The following is a 23,060-nucleotide window of genomic DNA, read 5'->3' as shown; positions in this document are numbered from 1 at the left end:
TAGAATAAGTTTAAGTTTTAGTAATAAAATTACAAAAAATAGAAAATTTTGTTAATTGAAATAATGCTGAAATTAATTATAATTTAGATGGAAAAAAAAAATGTAAAATTGGAAATTCTTGGAACTGAATAAATTAGTATGTTTACATTTTAGTAATAAAATTAACAAAAAATAATTTTGTTAATTAAAATAAAGCTGAAAAAAAATATAAATATTAGATGAAAAACTTTGATAAATATTTAAAAATGGAAATGTCTTGGCAAATAACTGAATAAATAAGTTTACATTTTAGTAATAAAATTACAAAAAATAAATAATTTGGTTGACTGAAATACAATATGAACATTAATTGAAAAACAAACAATATATATTTTAAATCATTTTGTTAATTGAAATAAAGCAGAAATTTAATATATACTGTATTTGATGAAAAATATTTAAAAAAATGTAAATTCTTGGCAAATAACTGAATAATTGAGTAAGTTTACATTTTAGTAATTAAATTACTAGAAAAAAATAATTTTGTTAATTAAAATAAAGCTGAAATAAAATATAAATATTAGATGAAAAACTTTGATAAATATTTAAAAATGGAAATGTCTTGGCAAATAACTGAATAAATAAGTTCACATTTTAGTAATAAAATTACAAAAGATAAATAATTTGGTTGACTGAAATACAATATGAACATTAATTGAAAAACAAACAATATATATTTTGAATCATTTTGTTAATTGAAATAAAGCAGAAATTAAATATATACTGTATTTGATGAAAAATATTTAAAATTTGTAAATTCTTGGCAAATAACTGAATAATTGAGTAAGTTTACATTTTAGTAATTAAATTACTAGAAAAAAATAATTTTGTTAATTGAAATAAAGCTGAAATATAATATAGTCATTAAATCATATTTTTTTTTATTTTATAATTTTGTTAATTGAAATAAATCTGAAATAAGATTAAGATTAAGTAAACATCATGTTCCATCAAGATGTTTTGTAAATTTCCTACCATAAATATATCAAAACTTAATTTTGGATTAGTAATATGCATTGCTAAGAACTTAATTTAAACAACTTTAAAAGGCGATTTTCTTAATATTTAGATTTTTTTGCATCCTCAGATTCCAGATTTTCAAACAGTTGTGTCTCAACCAAATATTGTCCCATCCTAACAAACCATACATCAATGGAAAGCTTATTTTTATTCAGCTTTCAGATATAATGTCAATTTCACCCTTAAATTGACCCTTATAACCGGTTTTGTGGTCCAGGGTCACATTTATCTCATTTGTGGTTCAGCTTGTTGAATAAAATGGTGGTCAGTGTGAACAAACCTTCATGCAGTGATTGACTGTCGCTAATGTCAGTATATCTGCACACAGAGGTGTAGAGGACGCCGCCGTTGGAAATATGAAATCCTGGCACGAGGATTTGCGTCATCGCATTACGTCCTCATCTCTGATTCTGTTGATAAGACTGTGGGCAGATATAATCTACCTTAATCTAGTGCAGCCTCCCATCACTCCCTCTCCTGGGGACAAATCCTCCCCAAACCACAGAACAGGACACGCCGTTCATGCACGCCAACTTTCTCTCCTTACTCCATGTTTTGCATGCAGTCTTGCTGTAAAATAGAGTCTGTAGAGGCTCTTCAGCGGATCATCCAGTGCAAAACAAGCAGCTAGACACATGCCACAATTCAGGCTTAAAAAATAAGCAATGAACTCTTTGTTTTTCTATCCAGATGCTGCTATGATGCTCATTTTCTTCATTAGGAAGGTGTGTCTCAAGTGACACCTTTGATTATATGAACAGAAGTAACTAGGTCATAAAATAAAGATGCCATGGTGAATCTCTCGAAACCTGTCAAGAGCATATCTGGGTCATATTTTAACCCTAACAAAAAAATACAGAATATATATATATTATAAAAATGGTAAATTATCCAAAGATCATGCTATTATTTGTTTTACTACTTTTTTATTGTTAAAAAAAACCCAGCTTGACTGTACTGACGGCGTTTTAGTGCCACATATTTTTTTTTTTAAAATAATATTATGAAATTAAAGTTGCACTATTTCAAGAATAAAGTTGAAATTATGAGAATAAAGTTAAAATATTTTGAGAATAAAGTTGAAATATTTCAACAAGTCAAAATGAGAAGATTCAAAATATTTTGAGAATAAAATCTAAATATTTTAAGAATAGTGTCTAAATATTTCAACAATAGTCAACATTATGAAAATAAAAGTCGAAATATTGCGAGAATAAAGTTTAAATATTTAAACAAGAAAGTAAAAATGAGAAGTCAAAATATTTTGAGAATAAAATTGTATATTGAAATATTCAACAATAAAGTCAAAATTATGAGAATAAAGTCAAAATTATGATAGTCAAAATATTTCGAGAACAAATTAGAAATATTTCAACAAAAAAATTAAAATGAATCAAAATATTTCGAGAAGTCGAAATACTAAGAGAATAATTTCTAAATATTTCAATAAAGTCAAAATTATGAGAATAAGACTTTATTGTCGTAATTTCCTATAGTATTCCTTTTAAATTTAACTCAGCGCAAAACTTCCCGCAGGTGGAACGTTGGAACGCAAAGATAATATTTCAAATTTATTCTCAAAACATTTCAACTTTATTCTCATAATTTTGACCTTATTCTCATAATATTTCAACTTTATTATCTGAATTTCGACTTTATTTGTGAAATATTGTAACTTTTATTCTCAAAACATTTGGACTTTATTCTTGTAATATTTCAACTTTATTTAAAAAAATTGACTTTATTCTCAAAACATTTGGACTTTATTCTTGTAATATTTCAACTTTATTTTCAAAAAAATTTCGACTTTATTCTCAAAACATTTGGACTTTATTCTTGTAATATTTCAACTTTATTTAAAAAAAAATTCGACTTTATTCTCAAAACAATTGGACTTTATTCTTGTAATATTTCAACTTTATTTAAAAAAAAATTCTACTTTATTCTCAAAACATTTGGACTTTATTCTCGAAAGAGAATTTAGATTTTTTTTTTTTTTTTTTTTACGTGGCACTAAAACGCTGTTGTATAACTGTAATACAAGGGGGATGAAAATAAATGTCATAATGAATGAATTCTGAAGGTGAAATATGTCCCGGATATGTTTTGATGAGACTCATCCATCAAGTTTTTGACTTAACACAGAAAACTATATTACTAGAAAAATTCTGATTTAAAATATTAAATATTAAAAATTATTTTGCATTTTGCCAATAAAGCCCATTACCACTCATAGCAAGTAACAGTAGGGAATCCAGTCACAATGAATACTGTTGATGACACAAACATCTTTTTAATTTCTCAAGACATGCAAGTTCTCAAACTTACCAACAACAAAGAATACGAAGCCACACGGAGAAGGAAAAAACAAAGTTTGACCCGTTATTTACTTGCAGTCATTTTATCATGCATTTTATTGTGTCTTTCAGGCAGGGACTCACAATCGTTAAACACTTTCATTCAGTTTGGTTGAGCATCTGGGTTATTTAATTCCTGCCTAGTGTGTATATTTTAATATGAACCAACAAAACCCCCTTGGTTTCCAGCTGAAACCATCCTCAGGCAGAACCAGCACTTGACAAAGAGTGTGTTCATCAGCACACAAACTACACGTCAACATAAAGCAACATTCACAGCCCAGATCATCAAGTTCGCCTCAGTGTCTCACTATAGAACAGACTTCAACTTCTATTGTTATTAGCTGTTATCACCATAACCTTTCATATGAACTCTGGCTACAACAATACCTGCAAAACCAGTCTAAAGAATGGCTAAATAGTTTAGGGCTACGCGGTAAATCGTGTTCTAATCATAAAAACGATTTTTGCATCTCTGTATTAAACATAATCAAATGCAATATTTGCCTGATGGTTATTTATCCAAAAAATAGTAAGAAGTAAGAAACCTCCTCTAGCTTTAATGCTTATATTTACTGCTTGCGGTTGCCAGATGTCATGAGTTCCTGTCAAAATAAAGTTTGGTTTAACTTGACAGAAATATGACTTAATGTAATGATAGTACTACTACTACTAATAAAAAATTATTAAAACAATATTTAAGGAATATTTACCAGAAAAAAATATTTAGTAGAATTTATTCACACACAATACAGTATTTTTGAAAAAAAAAAAAAAATTCTTTAAAAAAAATCTAATCTTTATCAATTAATTACACATGCTTTTGATCATAAAAGTAAAAATAAAACTATTAAAATGGAATGCAGAGGATTCACAGAATTTGATCAAAATACAACTGAATTTAATTTTTTATGATTTCAATTAATTAGAAAAATGAATCTTTTTATTCATATTTGTTACATGTAACCATTAAAATAGAGTCTAGAAAATTCAATTCAAAATTAAAAAAAAAAAAATGGAATCAAGAAAAATTATGAATTTGGAAAAAATAAAACACATTTGGGAATAAAACAAATTTCATAGGGCCCTATTTATTTCATTTGTAGTAATAGTAATAATACGTAATTCTTTATAAAATCTAATTAATCTTTATAAATTAATTAGACAAGCTTTTGTTTATTAAAGTTGAATGAAACTATTAAAATGGAATGCAGAAGATTCATAGAATTTGATTAAAATAAAAATAAAACATTTTATAGGGCCTTAAAATTTAATTTTTGTTAAACTTTTAGGAAATTGCAGTTAAATCGTGTACGTTTCATGATTTCAATTAATTAGACTTGCTTTTTTGAAAAATATTTTTTTAATGTAACCATTAAAACAGTCCAGAATAATTCAAAATGGAAAAAAATGGAATGCAGAAAAGTTTAAATGAATTTGGAAAAAATAAAACGGATTTGGGAATAAAACAAATGTCATAGGGCCCTATTGATTTCACTTGCGTCTTTGTTTTATTGTATTTGTCCTTTAGTTTGTTACTTGCATCTATGTTCTTATTAATAATAACAAAATTGACTATATCATGATATAAATTGTTATTGTGAAATAAAATAAAATGACTATATCATGAAATAAGATTCGGCTGTGTCCTTTTAGCTCTTATCAAAGTTGCAAAGATTTCTATCTGGCATGTGATTTTTTTTTTTTTTTAAAGGGGGTGAAATGCTTTTTTAAATAGATAAAATAACTATAACCTCCATTTGAATCATCTATTATTCATTTGCTTTACCTGTTGTTCTATGTTTAAAATCTGATATTGTGACAATACGACTGTCTTCCCAGTGTTTTACTTGATCTTCCCAACCTGGCAACCATCCACATGCGCTCTCTCTGCTCTGAGAATATTTAGAGATATTTATACTCTGATATTTATACTCTCAAATTTAAGTGTAAGACAGCTTAATTTCTTTCATGGGGTCATAAATCTCAATCGTTAAGCATGTTAATTTGATGAGGGATTAAAATGTCAAACTATTTCCTTTGGAAACATGCACTGATGAATTGTTTATAAAACCAGGAATGTTTATAGAGAAAGTAAACTATTCATGCTGACTTTAACCCTCTGGTTGTGTTTGCTTATAAGTCTCTCATTATGCTAGATTATCACCAAATATTGGATTCAATCTTTCTGTCAACTTGTTTTCTTTCATTTAGGACTGGTTTTGTGTGTCTATTTGTATCTGATTAACTGTAAGCCTCAATTATACGAAAGTAGGCACCTCATTTTTTGAGTGAAAAAAGCATTTTTAGATAAAATGTTTCTCACACTAGTGTGCTTTAATCAGGAAGTTTGCTTTCAATTGCTTCAATTTTGTACAAAATTCCACAGTCACATTTGCCAAAAATGGCTGGCCACTGAAAGTGAATGGAGGAGAATGAAAGTAAGAGAAACCATTAGTGTTCAGAAGCATGTTGTGCCTTTTTTGACTTGTGCAATTTTGTACAAAATAAATGCATTTAAAAGCAAACTTCCTGATTAAACATTAAAGCACACTAGTGTGAGAAACACTGCAAATTTTCCAGATTTTTTGTTTAATATTGTGAAAATTACACCTCAAAAATGAGGTGCCTAGTGCCTACTCTTAGATAAACGAGGTCTACGATTAATCAGATGCAAAAAGAAATACAAAACCAGCCCTAAATCAAAGAAAACAAGTTGACAAAAAGAATAAATCCAATATTTGTTGATAATATAGAAAAATGAAAGATTTATAAGCAATTGTTTGGAGTCCGGTCATTTTTGACCGGGATCACCACAAGTGTGACTTTTTGCAAATTTGTACAAAATAAAAGCATTTAAAAGCAAGCTTCCTGATTAAACATTAAAGCACACTAGTGTGAGAAACAGTGGACATTTTCATGATTTTTTGTTTAATATTGTGAAAATTATTCATAAAAAATGCTGTTTTCACTCAAAAAATGAGGTACCTACTCTCAGATAAATGAGGCCTACAATTAATCAGATGCAAACAGAAACACAAAACCAGTCCTAAATGAAAGAAAACAAGTTCACAAAAATAATAAATCCAATATTTGTTGATAATATAGAAAAATGAAAGATTTATAAGCAGTTGTTTGGAGTCCGGTCATTTTTGACCGGGAACACCACAAGTGTGACTTTTTGCAATTTTGTACAAAATAAAAGTATTTAAAAGCAAACTTCCTGATTAAACATTAAAGCACACTAGTGTGAGAAACAGTGCCAATTTTCATGATTTTTTGTTTAATATTGTGAAAATTATTCATAAAAAAATGCTGTTTTCACTCAAAAAATGAGGTGCCTACTCTCTAATAAATGAGGCCTACAATTAATCAGATGCAAACAGAAACACAAAACCAGTCCTAAATGAAAGAAAACAAGTTCACAAAAAGAATAAATCCAATATCTGTTGATAATATAGAAAAATGAAAGATTTATAAGCAGTTGTTTGGAGTCCGGTCATTTTTGACCGGGATCACCACAAGTGTGACTTTTTGCAAATTTGTACAAAATAAAAGCATTTAAAAGCAAGCTTCCTGATTAAACATTAAAGCACACTAGTGTGAGAAACAGTGGACATTTTCATGATTTTTTGTTTAATATTGTGAAAATTATTCATAAAAAAATATTTTTTCACTCAAAAAAGAGGTACCTACTTTTGGATAAATGAGGCTTACAGTTAATCAGATGCAAATAGAAACACAAAACCAGTCCTAAATGAAAGAAAACAAGTTCACAAAAAGAATAAATCCAATATTTGTTGATAATATAGAAAAATGAAAGATTTATAAGCAGTTGTTTGGAGTCCGGTCATTTTTGACCAGAACCACAAGTGTGACTAGGTGAAATAAAACCCACAAAAAATAATGAAAATTGTACAGTTTGAGTCGAATGCGATAATGTTACACTAATGTTAAACTAGTACTTTTGGGAAAAATAATATCTTTTCCAGGTGAATTTGACCCGAACACAACCAGAGGGTTAATATGGTTTTTCTTTTCTATTCCTGTTTAGCTCAGTTTGTACATGGGAAATCCCAATGCATCCCATGCAATTACTGCTAGACATGTAAACAACACTTACTGGGTGGATGTTGAATCTGATAAAGACTAAATAAGACCGATGTATCTTGAGTTGTAGCTGGAGTTAAGCTGAACACAATAGAAGCAGCTGAGTTTGACTGAGAGTCGTGTGCCGCCAGTCACTAGAACACGCTGCATCTCGCAGCACATTGGAAAGGGTAGCGTCTGACCACCCCTGGCTCTGAGATACCCTTCTGTGGTTCTGCAAAGGTCAAATTAGCATGGAGCTATGCCTGACTGCATCCCTTTAGAGACTGTCACACTCACAGCCTCGACATGTTCAGAACGGAACCTGTTTAGACCGACCGAACTCGCCGGTTACTGAGATTCCCCGTCCTCTCCTTCTCTTCCCCCTGCGGCCACACTCTTAAAAATAACACTTCTTTATTGGCACTGAAGAATCTTTAATATCTATGAAAAAAGTGGTTATTTTAAAGGAATAGTTCATCCATGAGTTTGTTTCTTCATCACATTTGGAGAAACGTGTCATTCTATCACTTGCTCGACAATGGATCCTCTGGAGTGAATGGGTGCCGTCAGAATGAGAGTCCAAACAGCTGATAAATACATCAAGTAATCCACATCTTGAGAAGGCAAAAGCTTAAACAAAATCCATCATGATGTTTTAACTAAAATACAAGTCCATAATCCATAATAACGCTTCCTCAAGTGAAAAAAAGTGGTCTGGTCTGAATCAGGAGAGAAATCTGCACAGATTAAGCTCTGTTTACAAGCCAAAACAGCTCTAAACAAATATGTGGCTGGATTTTGATGTGAGAGACAACAGGAGAAGGACTTTTACACTTTGATCACAGAAATAAATGACATTTTACAGTATATTCACATAGAAAACACTTATTTTAAACGGTAATAATATTTTACATTTTTACAGTATTTTTTTGTTTGTTTTTTGTTTTGTTTGTGTTAATTGCATTTTTGTGTCAAAGTCAGTAGGGTTTTGGAATTGGTTTTTGGTTAAATGCCAAAATGATGCTGAAAATTCAGCTTTGATCACAGAAATAAATGACATTTTACAGTATATTCACATAGAAAACACTTATTTTAAACTGTAATAATATTTAGAATTTTTACTGTATTTTTATTATTTTTGTTTTGGTCTGAATCAGGAGAGAAATCTGTACAAATCAAGCTTTGTTTACAAGCCAAAACAGCTCTAAACAAATATGTGGCTGGATTTTGATGTGAGAGAAAACAGGAGAAGGACTTTTACACTTTGATCACAGAAATAAATGACATTTTACAGTATATTCACATAGAAAAACACTTTTTTTAAAAGGTAATAATATTTTAAAATTTTTACTGTATTTTTGTGTTATTTTTGTTTTGTTTGTTTATGTTAAATAATTGCATTTTTGTCCCAAAATCAATTTTTTGAATAGTTTTTTTGGTTAAATGCCAAAATGATGCTGAAAATTCAGCTTTGATCACAGAAATAAATGACATTTTACAGTATATTCACATAGAAAAACTCTTTATTTTAAACGGTAATAATATTTTACATTTTTACAGTATTTTTTTGTTTGTTTTTTGTTTTGTTTGTGTTAATTGCATTTTTGTGTCAAAGTCAGTAGGGTTTTGGAATTGGTTTTTGGTTAATGCCAAAATGATGCTGAAAATTCAGCTTTGATCACAGAAATAAATGACATTTTACAGTATATTCACATAGAAAACACTTTTTTTAAAATGTAATAATATTTTGAATTTTTACTGTATTTTTATTATTTTTGTTTTGGTCTGAATCAGGAGAGAAATCTGTGCAGATCAAGCTTTGTTTACAAGCCAAAACAGCTCTAAACAAATATGTGGCTGGATTTTGATGTGAGAGACAACAGGAGATGGACTTTTACACTTTGATCACAGAAATAAATGACATTTTACAGTATATTCACATAGAAAAACACTTTTTTTAAAAGGTAATAATATTTTAAAATTTTTACTGTATTTTTGTGTTATTTTTGTTTTGTTTGTTTATGTTAAATAATTGCATTTTTGTCCCAAAATCAATTTTTTGAATAGTTTTTTGGTTAAATGCCAAAATGATGCTGAAAATTCAGCTTTGATCACAGAAATAAATGACATTTTACAGCATATTCACATAGAAAACACTTACTTTAAACTGTAATAATATTTAGAATTTTTACTGTATTTTTATTATTTTTGTTTTGGTCTGAATCAGGAGAGAAATCTGTACAAATCAAGCTTTGTTTACAAGCCAAAACAGCTCTAAACAAATATGTGGCTGGATTTTGATGTGAGAGAAAACAGGAGAAGGACTTTTACACTTTGATCACAGAAATAAATGACATTTTACAGTATATTCACATAGAAAAACACTTTTTTTAAAAGGTAATAATATTTTAAAATTTTTACTGTATTTTTGTGTTATTTTTGTTTTGTTTGTTTATGTTAAATAATTGCATTTTTGTCCCAAAATCAATTTTTTGAATAGTTTTTTTGGTTAAATGCCAAAATGATGCTGAAAATTCAGCTTTGATCACAGAAATAAATGACATTTTACAGTATATTCACATAGAAAAACTCTTTATTTTAAACGGTAATAATATTTTACATTTTTACAGTATTTTTTTGTTTGTTTTTTGTTTTGTTTGTGTTAATTGCATTTTTGTGTCAAAGTCAGTAGGGTTTTGGAATTGGTTTTTGGTTAAATGCCAAAATGATGCTGAAAATTCAGCTTTGATCACAGAAATAAATGACATTTTACAGTATATTCACATAGAAAAACACTTTTTTTAAACGGTAATAATATTTTACATTTTTACAGTATTTTTTTGTTTGTTTTTTGTTTTGTTTGTTTGTGTTAATTGCATTTTTGTGTCAAAGTCAGTAGGGTTTTGGAATTGGTTTTTGGTTAATGCCAAAATGATGCTGAAAATTCAGCTTTGATCACAGAAATAAATGACATTTTACAGTATATTCACATAGAAAACACTTTTTTTAAAATGTAATAATATTTTGAATTTTTACTGTATTTTTATTATTTTTGTTTTGGTCTGAATCAGGAGAGAAATCTGTGCAGATCAAGCTTTGTTTACAAGCCAAAACAGCTCTAAACAAATATGTGGCTGGATTTTGATGTGAGAGACAACAGGAGATGGACTTTTACACTTTGATCACAGAAATAAATGACATTTTACAGTATATTCACATAGAAAAACACTTTTTTTAAAAGGTAATAATATTTTAAAATTTTTACTGTATTTTTGTGTTATTTTTGTTTTGTTTGTTTATGTTAAATAATTGCATTTTTGTCCCAAAATCAATTTTTTGAATAGTTTTTTTGGTTAAATGCCAAAATGATGCTGAAAATTCAGCTTTGATCACAGAAATAAATGACATTTTACAGTATATTCACATAGAAAAACTCTTTATTTTAAACGGTAATAATATTTTACATTTTTACAGTATTTTTTTGTTTGTTTTTTGTTTTGTTTGTGTTAATTGCATTTTTGTGTCAAAGTCAGTAGGGTTTTGGAATTGGTTTTTGGTTAAATGCCAAAATGATGCTGAAAATTCAGCTTTGATCACAGAAATAAATGACATTTTACAGTATATTCACATAGAAAAACACTTTTTTTAAACGGTAATAATATTTTACATTTTTACAGTATTTTTTTGTTTGTTTTTTGTTTTGTTTGTTTGTGTTAATTGCATTTTTGTGTCAAAGTCAGTAGGGTTTTGGAATTGGTTTTTGGTTAATGCCAAAATGATGCTGAAAATTCAGCTTTGATCACAGAAATAAATGACATTTTACAGTATATTCACATAGAAAACACTTATTTTAAACTGTAATAATATTTAGAATTTTTACTGTATTTTTATTATTTTTGTTTTGGTCTGAATCAGGAGAGAAATCTGTACAAATCAAGCTTTGTTTACAAGCCAAAACAGCTCTAAACAAATATGTGGCTGGATTTTGATGTGAGAGAAAACAGGAGAAGGACTTTTACACTTTGATCACAGAAATAAATGACATTTTACAGTATATTCACATAGAAAAACACTTTTTTTAAAAGGTAATAATATTTTAAAATTTTTACTGTATTTTTGTGTTATTTTTGTTTTGTTTGTTTATGTTAAATAATTGCATTTTTGTCCCAAAATCAATTTTTTGAATAGTTTTTTTGGTTAAATGCCAAAATGATGCTGAAAATTCAGCTTTGATCACAGAAATAAATGACATTTTACAGTATATTCACATAGAAAAACTCTTTATTTTAAACGGTAATAATATTTTACATTTTTACAGTATTTTTTTGTTTGTTTTTTGTTTTGTTTGTGTTAATTGCATTTTTGTGTCAAAGTCAGTAGGGTTTTGGAATTGGTTTTTGGTTAAATGCCAAAATGATGCTGAAAATTCAGCTTTGATCACAGAAATAAATGACATTTTACAGTATATTCACATAGAAAACACTTTTTTTAAAATGTAATAATATTTTGAATTTTTACTGTATTTTTATTATTTTTGTTTTGGTCTGAATCAGGAGAGAAATCTGTGCAGATCAAGCTTTGTTTACAAGCCAAAACAGCTCTAAACAAATATGTGGCTGGATTTTGATGTGAGAGACAACAGGAGATGGACTTTTACACTTTGATCACAGAAATAAATGACATTTTACAGTATATTCACATAGAAAAACACTTTTTTTAAAAGGTAATAATATTTTAAAATTTTTACTGTATTTTTGTGTTATTTTTGTTTTGTTTGTTTATGTTAAATAATTGCATTTTTGTCCCAAAATCAATTTTTTGAATAGTTTTTTGGTTAAATGCCAAAATGATGCTGAAAATTCAGCTTTGATCACAGAAATAAATGACATTTTACAGCATATTCACATAGAAAACACTTACTTTAAACTGTAATAATATTTAGAATTTTTACTGTATTTTTATTATTTTTGTTTTGGTCTGAATCAGGAGAGAAATCTGTACAAATCAAGCTTTGTTTACAAGCCAAAACAGCTCTAAACAAATATGTGGCTGGATTTTGATGTGAGAGAAAACAGGAGAAGGACTTTTACACTTTGATCACAGAAATAAATGACATTTTACAGTATATTCACATAGAAAAACACTTTTTTTAAAAGGTAATAATATTTTAAAATTTTTACTGTATTTTTGTGTTATTTTTGTTTTGTTTGTTTATGTTAAATAATTGCATTTTTGTCCCAAAATCAATTTTTTGAATAGTTTTTTTGGTTAAATGCCAAAATGATGCTGAAAATTCAGCTTTGATCACAGAAATAAATGACATTTTACAGTATATTCACATAGAAAAACTCTTTATTTTAAACGGTAATAATGTTTTACATTTTTACAGTATTTTTTTGTTTGTTTTTTGTTTTGTTTGTGTTAATTGCATTTTTGTGTCAAAGTCAGTAGGGTTTTGGAATTGGTTTTTGGTTAAATGCCAAAATGATGCTGAAAATTCAGCTTTGATCACAGAAATAAATGACATTTTACAGTATATTCACATAGAAAACACTTTTTTTAAAATGTAATAATATTTTGAATTTTTACTGTATTTTTATTATTTTTGTTTTGGTCTGAATCAGGAGAGAAATCTGTGCAGATCAAGCTTTGTTTACAAGCCAAAACAGCTCTAAACAAATATGTGGCTGGATTTTGATGTGAGAGACAACAGGAGATGGACTTTTACACTTTGATCACAGAAATAAATGACATTTTACAGTATATTCACATAGAAAAACACTTTTTTTAAAAGGTAATAATATTTTAAAATTTTTACTGTATTTTTGTGTTATTTTTGTTTTGTTTGTTTATGTTAAATAATTGCATTTTTGTCCCAAAATCAATTTTTTGAATAGTTTTTTGGTTAAATGCCAAAATGATGCTGAAAATTCAGCTTTGATCACAGAAATAAATGACATTTTACAGCATATTCACATAGAAAACACTTACTTTAAACTGTAATAATATTTAGAATTTTTACTGTATTTTTATTATTTTTGTTTTGGTCTGAATCAGGAGAGAAATCTGTACAAATCAAGCTTTGTTTACAAGCCAAAACAGCTCTAAACTAATATGTGGCTGGATTTTGATGTGAGAGAAAACAGGATGGATAAATTATGAATTATGGATTATGAACTCGCATTTGAGTTAAAAAGCATCAAAATGATGGATTTGTTTCAGCTTGTGTCTTCTCAAGATGTTAACTGATGGACTGGAGTGGTGTGGATTACATGTGTGTTATTGTGATGTTTTTATCAGCTGTTTGGACTCTTCATTAGACAGAGATGGAATGAAAACATTTCTCCAAATCTGATAAAGAAACTCATCTACAGTTGAGGTCAAAAGTTTACATCCTCCTTTCAGAATCTGCAAAATGTTAATTATTTTAGCAAAATAAGAGGGATCATACAAAATGCATTTTATTGTTTATTTAGTTCTGACCTGAATGAGATATTTTACATAAAAGATGTTTACATATAGTCCACAAGAGAAAATAATAGTTGAATTTATAAAGAAGTTTACAACCCTTTGATTTTTAATATTGTGTTGTTACCTGAATGATCCACAGTTGTGTTTTTTTGTTTAGTGATAGTTGTTCATGAGTTCCTTGTTTGTCCTGAACAGTTGAACTGTCTGCTGTTCTTCAGAAAAATCCTTAAGGTTCCACAAATTCTTTGCTTTTCCAGCATTTTTGTGTATTTGAACCCTTTCCAACAATGACTGTCTGATTTTGAGATGCATCTTTTCACACTGAGGACAACTGAGGGACTCATATGCAACTATTACAGAAGATCAAACACTCACTGATGCTCCAGAAGGAAAAAAACATGCATTAAGAGACGGGGGTGAAAACTTTTGGAATTTGAAGATCAGGGCAAAACTTATTTTGTCTTCTGGAAAACATGTTAGTATCTTCTATAGCCTCTAAAAAAATTAAAATATTTAGAGAAAATAAAAAAAAGTACACATCTTCATTCTGTTCAAAAGTAATGCATGTTTTTCCTTCTGGAGCATCAGTGAGTGTTTGAACCTTCTGTAATAGTTGCATACGAGTCCCTCAGTTGTCCTCAGTGTGAAAAGATGGATCTCAAAATCAGACAGTCATTGTTGGAAAGGGTTCAAATACACAAAAATGCTGGAAAACCAAGAGACCTGAAGGATTTTTCTGAAGAACAGCAGGCAGTTTAAACATCTTTTATGTGCAATATCTAATTCAGGTCAGTATTAAATAAACAATAACATGCATTTTATATGATCTCTCTTCTTCTGATAAAATAAGTAACATTTTGCAGATTCTAAAAGGGAAACTGTACTTCTTGAAAACTGTTCACTTAAAGGTTCTTTGGGTAACCCAAAATAGCTGTTCTCTTCAATCACTAATTGTATTTTTAAAAGTTGGAAATGTGACAGAATGGGTTTAAAAAAAGAAACACAGCCATGCTTACAAACATCTAGTGATAACAGGAGAACATTACCATTTCTGTTTGTCTTATTGAGACCAGAGACTCGTGTGCAGCTGACGACTGAATCAATTATTCATTTACTTTAAGAGCGTACAAATGCGAGGAGCTCCAGCTCTGATTTGTCTTTCTAGTGGAGGATCCGGTCTCAGATTAAAACGTGGTCAAGCATAGAGGTCAGTATTTCCCAGTGGCTCTCCGCTGACTCAACACTCATGAATATTCACTCGTGCAGCTACGCTAAGAGCCCCGTCCGTAAATGACCCACTAACAACCTCTTCAGAATATATTATTGATGGCGGCATCAGTCTGCAAAACAGCCTGCATGGATTATTCTACTTTCGTCTGTTTGTGTGGCACATCATAGGCCTCCACAATTATTAGAATACATAAGCGTGGAGTTACTGCTGATGCAATTAAGTCACTGCGAAAGTGCTGACAGCAGTCTATTTATGTCAACTTCAGACGCATCCAGATTTTCCATTTGCAACATGTTTTTGGCAGCGGTTGAGCTGTAGAATCAATCGCAGACGGCAATTTTAGGAACACGAATGCATGACCAATTGACAGGCCTATTTGTGTGAGTGTTTATTTAATTTGACATCAAAATAAATGCTGAGGCAATTTGACAAACACAGTTTTGATTGTAATTCCATTAATAACTCTTTCAGTACTTTTGAGAAAGTACTCTTTGGAAAGTTTAGATATGCAATGGAGTGCTGCAGGAATGAGTTCTTAAAAAATTGGTTGCATTTTTGTGCCAAAGTCAGTAGGCTTTTGGTTTTTGGTTAAATGCCAAAATTATGCTGAAAATATGGCTTTGATTCACAGAAATAAATTGCATTTTACAGTATATTCATATAAAAAACACTTGTTTTAAACGGTAATAATATTTTAAATATTTACTATATTTCTGTTTTGTTTGTTAATTGATTGCATGTTTGTGCCCAAGTCAGTAGGTATTTTGAATTGGGTTTTGGTTAATGCCAAAATGATGCTGAAAATTCAGCTTTGATCACAGAAATAAATTACATTTTACAGTATATTCACATAGAACACTTTTTTTTTAAAGGTAATAATATTTTAAATTTTTACTGTTTTTTGTTATTTTTGTTTTGTTTGTTTATGTTAAATAATTGCATTTTTGTGCCAATATCAGTAGGTTTTTTAATTGGTTTTTGGTTAAATGCCAAAATTATGCTAAAAATATGGCTTTGATTCACAGAAATAAATTGCATTTTACAGTATATTCACACAGAAAACCTCTTATTTTAAACAGTAAATATATTTTACATTTTTACTGTATTTTTTGTTATTTTTGTTTTGTTTGTTTGCGTTTCTTAATTGCATTTTTGTGCCAAAGTCAGTAGGTTTTTTAATTGGTTTTTGGTTAAATGCCAAAATGATGCTGAAAATTCAGCTTTGATTCAAAGAAATAAATTACATTTTACAGTATATTCACATAGAAAAACACTTTTTTTTAAAGGTAATAATATTTAAAATTTTTACTGTTTTTTGTTATTTTTGTTTTGTTTGTTTATGTTAAATAATTGCATTTTTGTGCCAAAATCAGTAGGTTTTTTAATTGGTTTTTGGTTAAATGCCAAAATTATGCTAAAAATATGGCTTTGATTCACAGAAATAAATTGCATTTTACAGTATATTCACACAGAAAAGCTTATTTTAAACAGTAAATATATTTTACATTTTTACTGTATTTTTTGTTATTTTTGTTTTGTTTGTTTGCGTTCATTAATTGCATTTTTTGCCAAAGTCAGTAGGTTTTTTTAATTGGTTTTTGGTTAAATGCCAAAATGATGCTGAAAATTCAGCTTTGATTCAAAGAAATAAATTGCATTTTACAGTATATTCACATAGAAAACACATTTTTAAAACTAATAATATTTTACATTTTTACTGTATTTTTGTTTAGTTTGTGTGTATTCATTAAATGCATTTTTGTGCCAAAGTCAGTAGGTTTTTTTAATTGGGTTTTGGTTAATGCCAAAATGATGCTGAAAATTCAGCTTTGATCACAGAAATAAATTACACTTTACAGTATATTCACATAGAAAAACACTTTTTTTAAACGGCAATAATATTTTACATTTTTACTGTATTTTTGTTTTGTATGTTTGTGTTAATTAATTGCATTTTTGTGTTTAATTAATCAATTAATGAACACATTTTTTGTGTTAATTAATTGCATTTCTGTGCCAAAGTCAGTACTTTTTTTTTTTATTGGTTTTTGGTTAAATGCCATTTTACAGTATATTCACACAGAAAAACACTTATTTTAAACTATAATAATATTTTTTTATATTTTCTTTTTGTTATTTTTGTTTTGTCTGTTTAAGTTCGTTAATAGCATTTTTGTGCCAAAGTCAGTAGGTTTTTTGAATGGGTTGTTTGGTTAAATGCTTGAAATAATGTCAATGTATTTTTAAGCTTTTATGTGTCTTGAAAAAGGCGACAACTATCAAGTGTCTAAATGGGACTCTAACAATGGTTGCGTTTATAATCACACTCTTGCAAACTATTATAACTCAAACTTTCAACTTGTAGATTCGAAATAAAGAAGATTGCATGCATGCAAGTGTTTTTATATCACTAATATGAATTAAAATCAGCAATTATAATCACTCACAATTGTGCAGGCCTCCATTTCTAGAATAATTCCCTTGGTTTTCTGATCTATTGCCCAGTTAACAGCACTTCTATCAGAATGATATTGTATTGCCGGTCATGATCAGCATTTCAACAAACGGCTCCAGGAAATCCACCGCAGGTTCTCCAGCAAAAATCCTTAAAAGCAGAGGGCCACTTACCGTCTTGAACCTCGTCCGGCCGCTTGCGCTTCTCGTAAACCACAATGATGACCACGAGGATGATGATCTCGGCCAGGACGCCCAGGAAAGGCCAGAGCGGGGCGAGGTGACTCCTCACCCGCAGGATGGTCACGGACTCTTTGGAGCCGATGATGTTGGAGGCGTTGCAGACGTACTCGCCCGGATCTGTGCTGATGTCCAAACCCATGATGCTCAGCTCTGTGAAATTGTCTTTGTTGATGATGAAGAAGCGGCCCGTGCTGTTATCAATGTCCTGTCAAGACAAAATCATCTCATCATCATCTGTCTGTGAAACCAGTTTCAATGTGACTTCAATGTCATTCCACGAGAGAGTTTCATTTTTGGCTTAAATATTTCTTTGAATACCATTTAAGGTTTAATTTAAATAGCAGGGTACATTTAATTCATCAAGGATGCATTAAATAGATCAAAAGAGACAGTAAAGATGTCTTCTCCTAGAGAATTCAAGCTAGAATCACCAAACTCAGGCCAGCTCTTCAGAATGATCTCACTTATAGTTGATCAAATTGAAGATTAAAAATCCCATAGACATTATTTCTAATGCAATAAAACGTCCATTCTAATATTTCGAATCTACGCTAATGTCATGCTAGCAACTTGCTAATCATGATAGAAACATGTTAGAAACATGCTAGCAGCTTTGCTAATCATGGTAGAAACATGTTAGAAATGTGCTAACAACTCTCTAGCCTAAAAACATGCTAGCAGCTTGCTAATCATGATAGAAACATGTTAGAAACATGCTAGCAGCTTTGCTAATCATGCTAGAAACATGTTAGAAACATGCTAGCAGCTTTGCTAATCATGCTAGAAACATGTTAGAAATGTGCTAACAACTCTCTAGCCTAAAAACATGCTAGCAGCTTGCTAATCATGATAGAAACATGTTAGAAACATGCTAGCAGCTTTGCTAATCATGCTAGAAACATGTTAGAAACATGCTAGCAGCTTTGCTAATCATGCTAGAAACATGTTAGAAACATGCTAGCAGCTTTGCTAATCATGCTAGAAACATGTTAGAAATGTGCTAACAACTCTCTAGCCTAAAAACATGCTAGCAGCTTGCTAATCATGATAGAAACATGTTAGAAACATGCTAGCAGCTTTGCTAATCATGCTAGAAACATGCTAGCAGCTTTGCCCAATCATGCTAAAAACATGTTAGAAATGTGCTAACAACTCTCAAGCCTAAAAACATGCTAGAAACTTGCTAATCATGATAGAAACATGTTAGCAACTTGCTAATCATGATAGAAACATTAGCGACATGCTAACAACTTGTTAATCATGCTAGAAACATGCTAATGACATGCTAGTAACTTGTTAATCATGTTAATAACATGCTAACAACTTGTTAATCATGCTAGAAACATGCTAATGACATGCTAGTAACTTGTTAATCATGCTAATAACATGCTAACAACTTGCTAATCATGATAGAAACGTTAGCGACATGCTAACAACTTGTTAATCATGCTAGAAACATGCTAATGACATGCTAGTAACTTGTTAATCATGCTAATAACATGCTAACAACTTGTTAATCATGCTAGAAACATGCTAATGACATGCTAGTAACTTGTTAATCATGATAGAAACGTTAGAAACTATGCTATGCTAACAACTTGTTAATCATGCTAGAAACATGCTAATGACATGCTAGTAACTTGTTAATCATGCTAATAACATGCTAACAACTTGCTAATCATGCTAGAAAAATGCTAATGACATGCTAGTAACTTGTTAATCATGCTAGAAAAATGCTAATGACATGCTAGTAACTTGTTAATCATGATAGAAACGTTAGAAACTATGCTATGCTAACAACTTGCTAATCATGCTAGAAACATGTTAATGGCATGCTAGTAACTTGTTAATCATGCTAATAACATGTTAACAATTTGCTAATCATGCTAGAAACATGCTAATGACATGCTAGTAACTTGTTAATCATGCTAATAACATGCTAACAACTTGCTAATCATGCTAGAAACATGTTAATGACATGCTAGTAACTTGTTAATCATGCTAATAACATGCTAACAACTTGCTAATCATGCTAGAAACATGCTAATGGCATGCTAGTAACTTGTTAATCATGATAATAACATGATAACAATTTGCTAATCATGCTAGAAACATGCTAATGACATGCTAGTAACTTGTTAATCATGCTAATAACATGCTAACAACTTGCTAATCATGCTAGAAACATGTTAGAAACGTGGTAGCAACTTGTTAATAATGTTAGAAACACTAACAACTTGCTAATCATGCTAGAAACATGTTAAACATGCTAGAAAAATGTTAGAATCATGCTAACTACATTCTAATCATGCTAGCAACATGCTAATAATCTAATCTATCTATATAAAGTTCAAAACTTTAATCTTTTACAGCTTCTTTAACAAACTTGACAAAGCTTTTTAATCTAGTTTTAAACTCTAATAATATTTCACATTTTTATAGTATTTTTTTATTAAATAATTCCAGTCTTGGTGAGCAGATATTCATATGTGTGTGAGAGGCTTGTATACGTACGATGTAAGATCCTCGGCCCACTTTCTTGCGCCACATCCAGACAGGATGCGGGTATCCCACAGATTTGCAGTGCAGCGTCGCATTTTCCCCTTCTTTTTTGTTCTCGCTTCGTTTATGGCCGATGATTTCAGGAGCAGCTGGACAGAGACAGAAGGCTTGCTTTTACATCACTCAGATTTAAGCTTGTCCCTTTACTTGATCTTGTTCTTAACTCTCTGTATCTGGCCTTGACATGCGCTTTATTCTTTCGCTCGTGTGACGTGATTTTTGTGGCATTATTTCACAAGCTCAGGTCTCTGGAATCCTCTGACCATCACAACGGGTTTGGAACTCAAGTGTTTATATTGTGTCCTTATTTGCCTGTGACACAACCAGGCTTGCTGGAATTTGTTTACCATGTCTTTCATTTGATCAAAGCTGGAAAATAAGCTTTCCGTTGATGTATGGTTTGAAAATCTGGAATCTGAGGGTGCAAAAAAATCTAAATATTGAGAAAAATCGCCTTTAAAGTTGTCCAAATGAAGTTTTTGGCAATGCATTTTACTAATCAAAATGTAAGTTTCAATATATTTACAGTTGGAAATTTACAAAATATCTTCATGGAACATTATCTTTACTTAATATCCTAAAGGTTTTGTCAACATGACGTCAATTACTTTAATAAAACTTCCTAATAAAAACTACAGAAATTAATGTAACACTAAGGAACTCATATCAGATTCAAAGTGTGGGATGTTCTCATTCAAGATATTTTTATTATATTATTATTTAAATGTATTATTTTTAGTATTTATTGCTGGAAAATTAGTTTATTTGTCAATGCAAAAAGTGTTGTTCTTCCTCAGTATTTAATATATAAACATTCCTAAAATCAAGATATATTTACTTGAGAAGCAAAATGATAAGAAAATAAGACTTAATTCAAAAAAGTAACTCTGACCCCATGTTTTTTTCTCATTTTAAGCATAAACTTACTTCATTTAGCAATTCAGCAATTCATATTAATAATCAAATTTAGTTTTGATATATTTACAGTAGGAAAATATAGAAGATATCTTCATGGAACATGATCTTTAATTAATATCCTAATGATTTTTGTCAACATGACATCAAAACTGAATACAGTTACTTTAATAAAACTTCCTAATAAAAACAACAGAAATTAATGTAACACTAAGGAACTCATATCAGAGTCAGGAGGAGGGCAGCATCTGATTGGACAAATTAGCAAGATGAGTCATCAATGTTTTTAATATTTTTTCCTGGAAAATTAGTTTATTTGTCAATGCAAAAAGTGCTGGTCTTCCTCAGTATTTAACATATAGACATTCTTAAATCTAATATATATATAAACATTCCCAAATCAAGATATATTTACTTGAGAAGCAAAATGACATAAGAAAATAAGGCTTAATTCAAAAATTCAACTTTATTTTGCTGACCCCATTTTTCCGTCTTTTTAAGCATAAACTTACTTCATTTAAAACATTTGTCAGAAAACAAGACCATCAGAACAGGTTTGGAAGTCAAGTGTTTATATTGTGTCCTTATTTGCCGTCACACAACCAGGCTTGCTGGAATTTGTTTATATGTTTATGAATAAATAAGCTTTTCATTAACGTATGCTTTGTTAGGATAAGGCAATATTTGGCTGAGATGCAACTATTTGAAAATCTGAGGCTGCAAAAAAAATCTAAATATTGAGAAAATCGCCTTTGAAGTTCTTAGCAATGCATATTACTAATCAAAAATTTAGTTTTGATATATTTACAGTAGGAAAATATAGAAAATATCTTCATGGAACAAGATCTTTACTTAATATCCTAATGATTTTTGTCAGCATGACATAAAAACTGACTAGTTACTTTAATAGAACTTTCTTATAAGTACAACACTTCCTTTTTTGAAACAGGAAGTTTGAATGTAAGATATTAAATGATTGTTTAAATAGCAAATTAATGCAACACTAAGGAACTCATATCAGAGTCAGGAGGAGGGACATTCTCATTCAAGACAGCATCTGATTGGACAAAATTAGCATAGGCTTTAATTTATTTATCTGTCAATGCAAATAGTGCTGTTCTTCCTCAGTATTTAATATATAAACATTCCTAAATCAAGATATTTACTTGAGAAACAAAATGACATAAGAAAATAAGACTTCATTCAAAAATGTAAATCTGACCCCATGTTTTTTCTCATTTTAAGCATAAAATTACTTAATTTTAAATGATCTGTCAAAAAACAAGTCTTGTTGCATTTCATCTTGCATTTCAAGAAATCAGATTGTGATTTAAGACTGTTTAGAAATTTGTACTGAGAAACAAGACAATACTGAAAATGCAAAATAACAGAATAATTGTTTTCTTAATGAGCTATCAAAATGAAGTGAAATTAAATATGGGGTCAGAATTATCAATTTAGTTACTTAAGGGAAAACAAGCTCAAAACAAACTCATTTATTTTCAATAAATTTCTCAGAAGACAAGACTTACTATTTTACATAATTTTGCATCTGAAATAAATGTATAGTTCAATATAGGTCAAAATTTTACATACACCTTGCAGAAGCTGCAAAATGTAATTTTTGAGGGATCATACAAAATGCATGGTATGTTTTACTTAGTCCTGACCTGAAT

The 23,060-nt window shown here is 29.6% G+C and overlaps 1 protein-coding gene across 1 annotated transcript in view; it reads right to left on the bottom strand.

Moving 5' to 3' along the window:
* Positions 1–23,060, bottom strand: part of LOC141345391 (neuroplastin-like) — a 49,883-nt gene that overhangs the window by 6,999 nt on the left and 19,824 nt on the right. The window contains exons 3-4 of the mRNA XM_073850244.1: positions 20,422–20,558; positions 17,839–18,112 (exon numbers count right to left, since the gene is read on the bottom strand). Coding sequence (XP_073706345.1) covers positions 17,839–18,112; positions 20,422–20,558 — 411 coding nt within the window. The remainder of the gene's footprint in view (positions 1–17,838; positions 18,113–20,421; positions 20,559–23,060) is intronic.

Source organism: Garra rufa, chromosome 11, assembly GCF_049309525.1.
Source record: "Garra rufa chromosome 11, GarRuf1.0, whole genome shotgun sequence".
Taxonomy (NCBI): Eukaryota; Metazoa; Chordata; class Actinopteri; order Cypriniformes; family Cyprinidae; genus Garra; species Garra rufa.
This window is presented reverse-complemented; position numbering and strand designations above follow the sequence as displayed.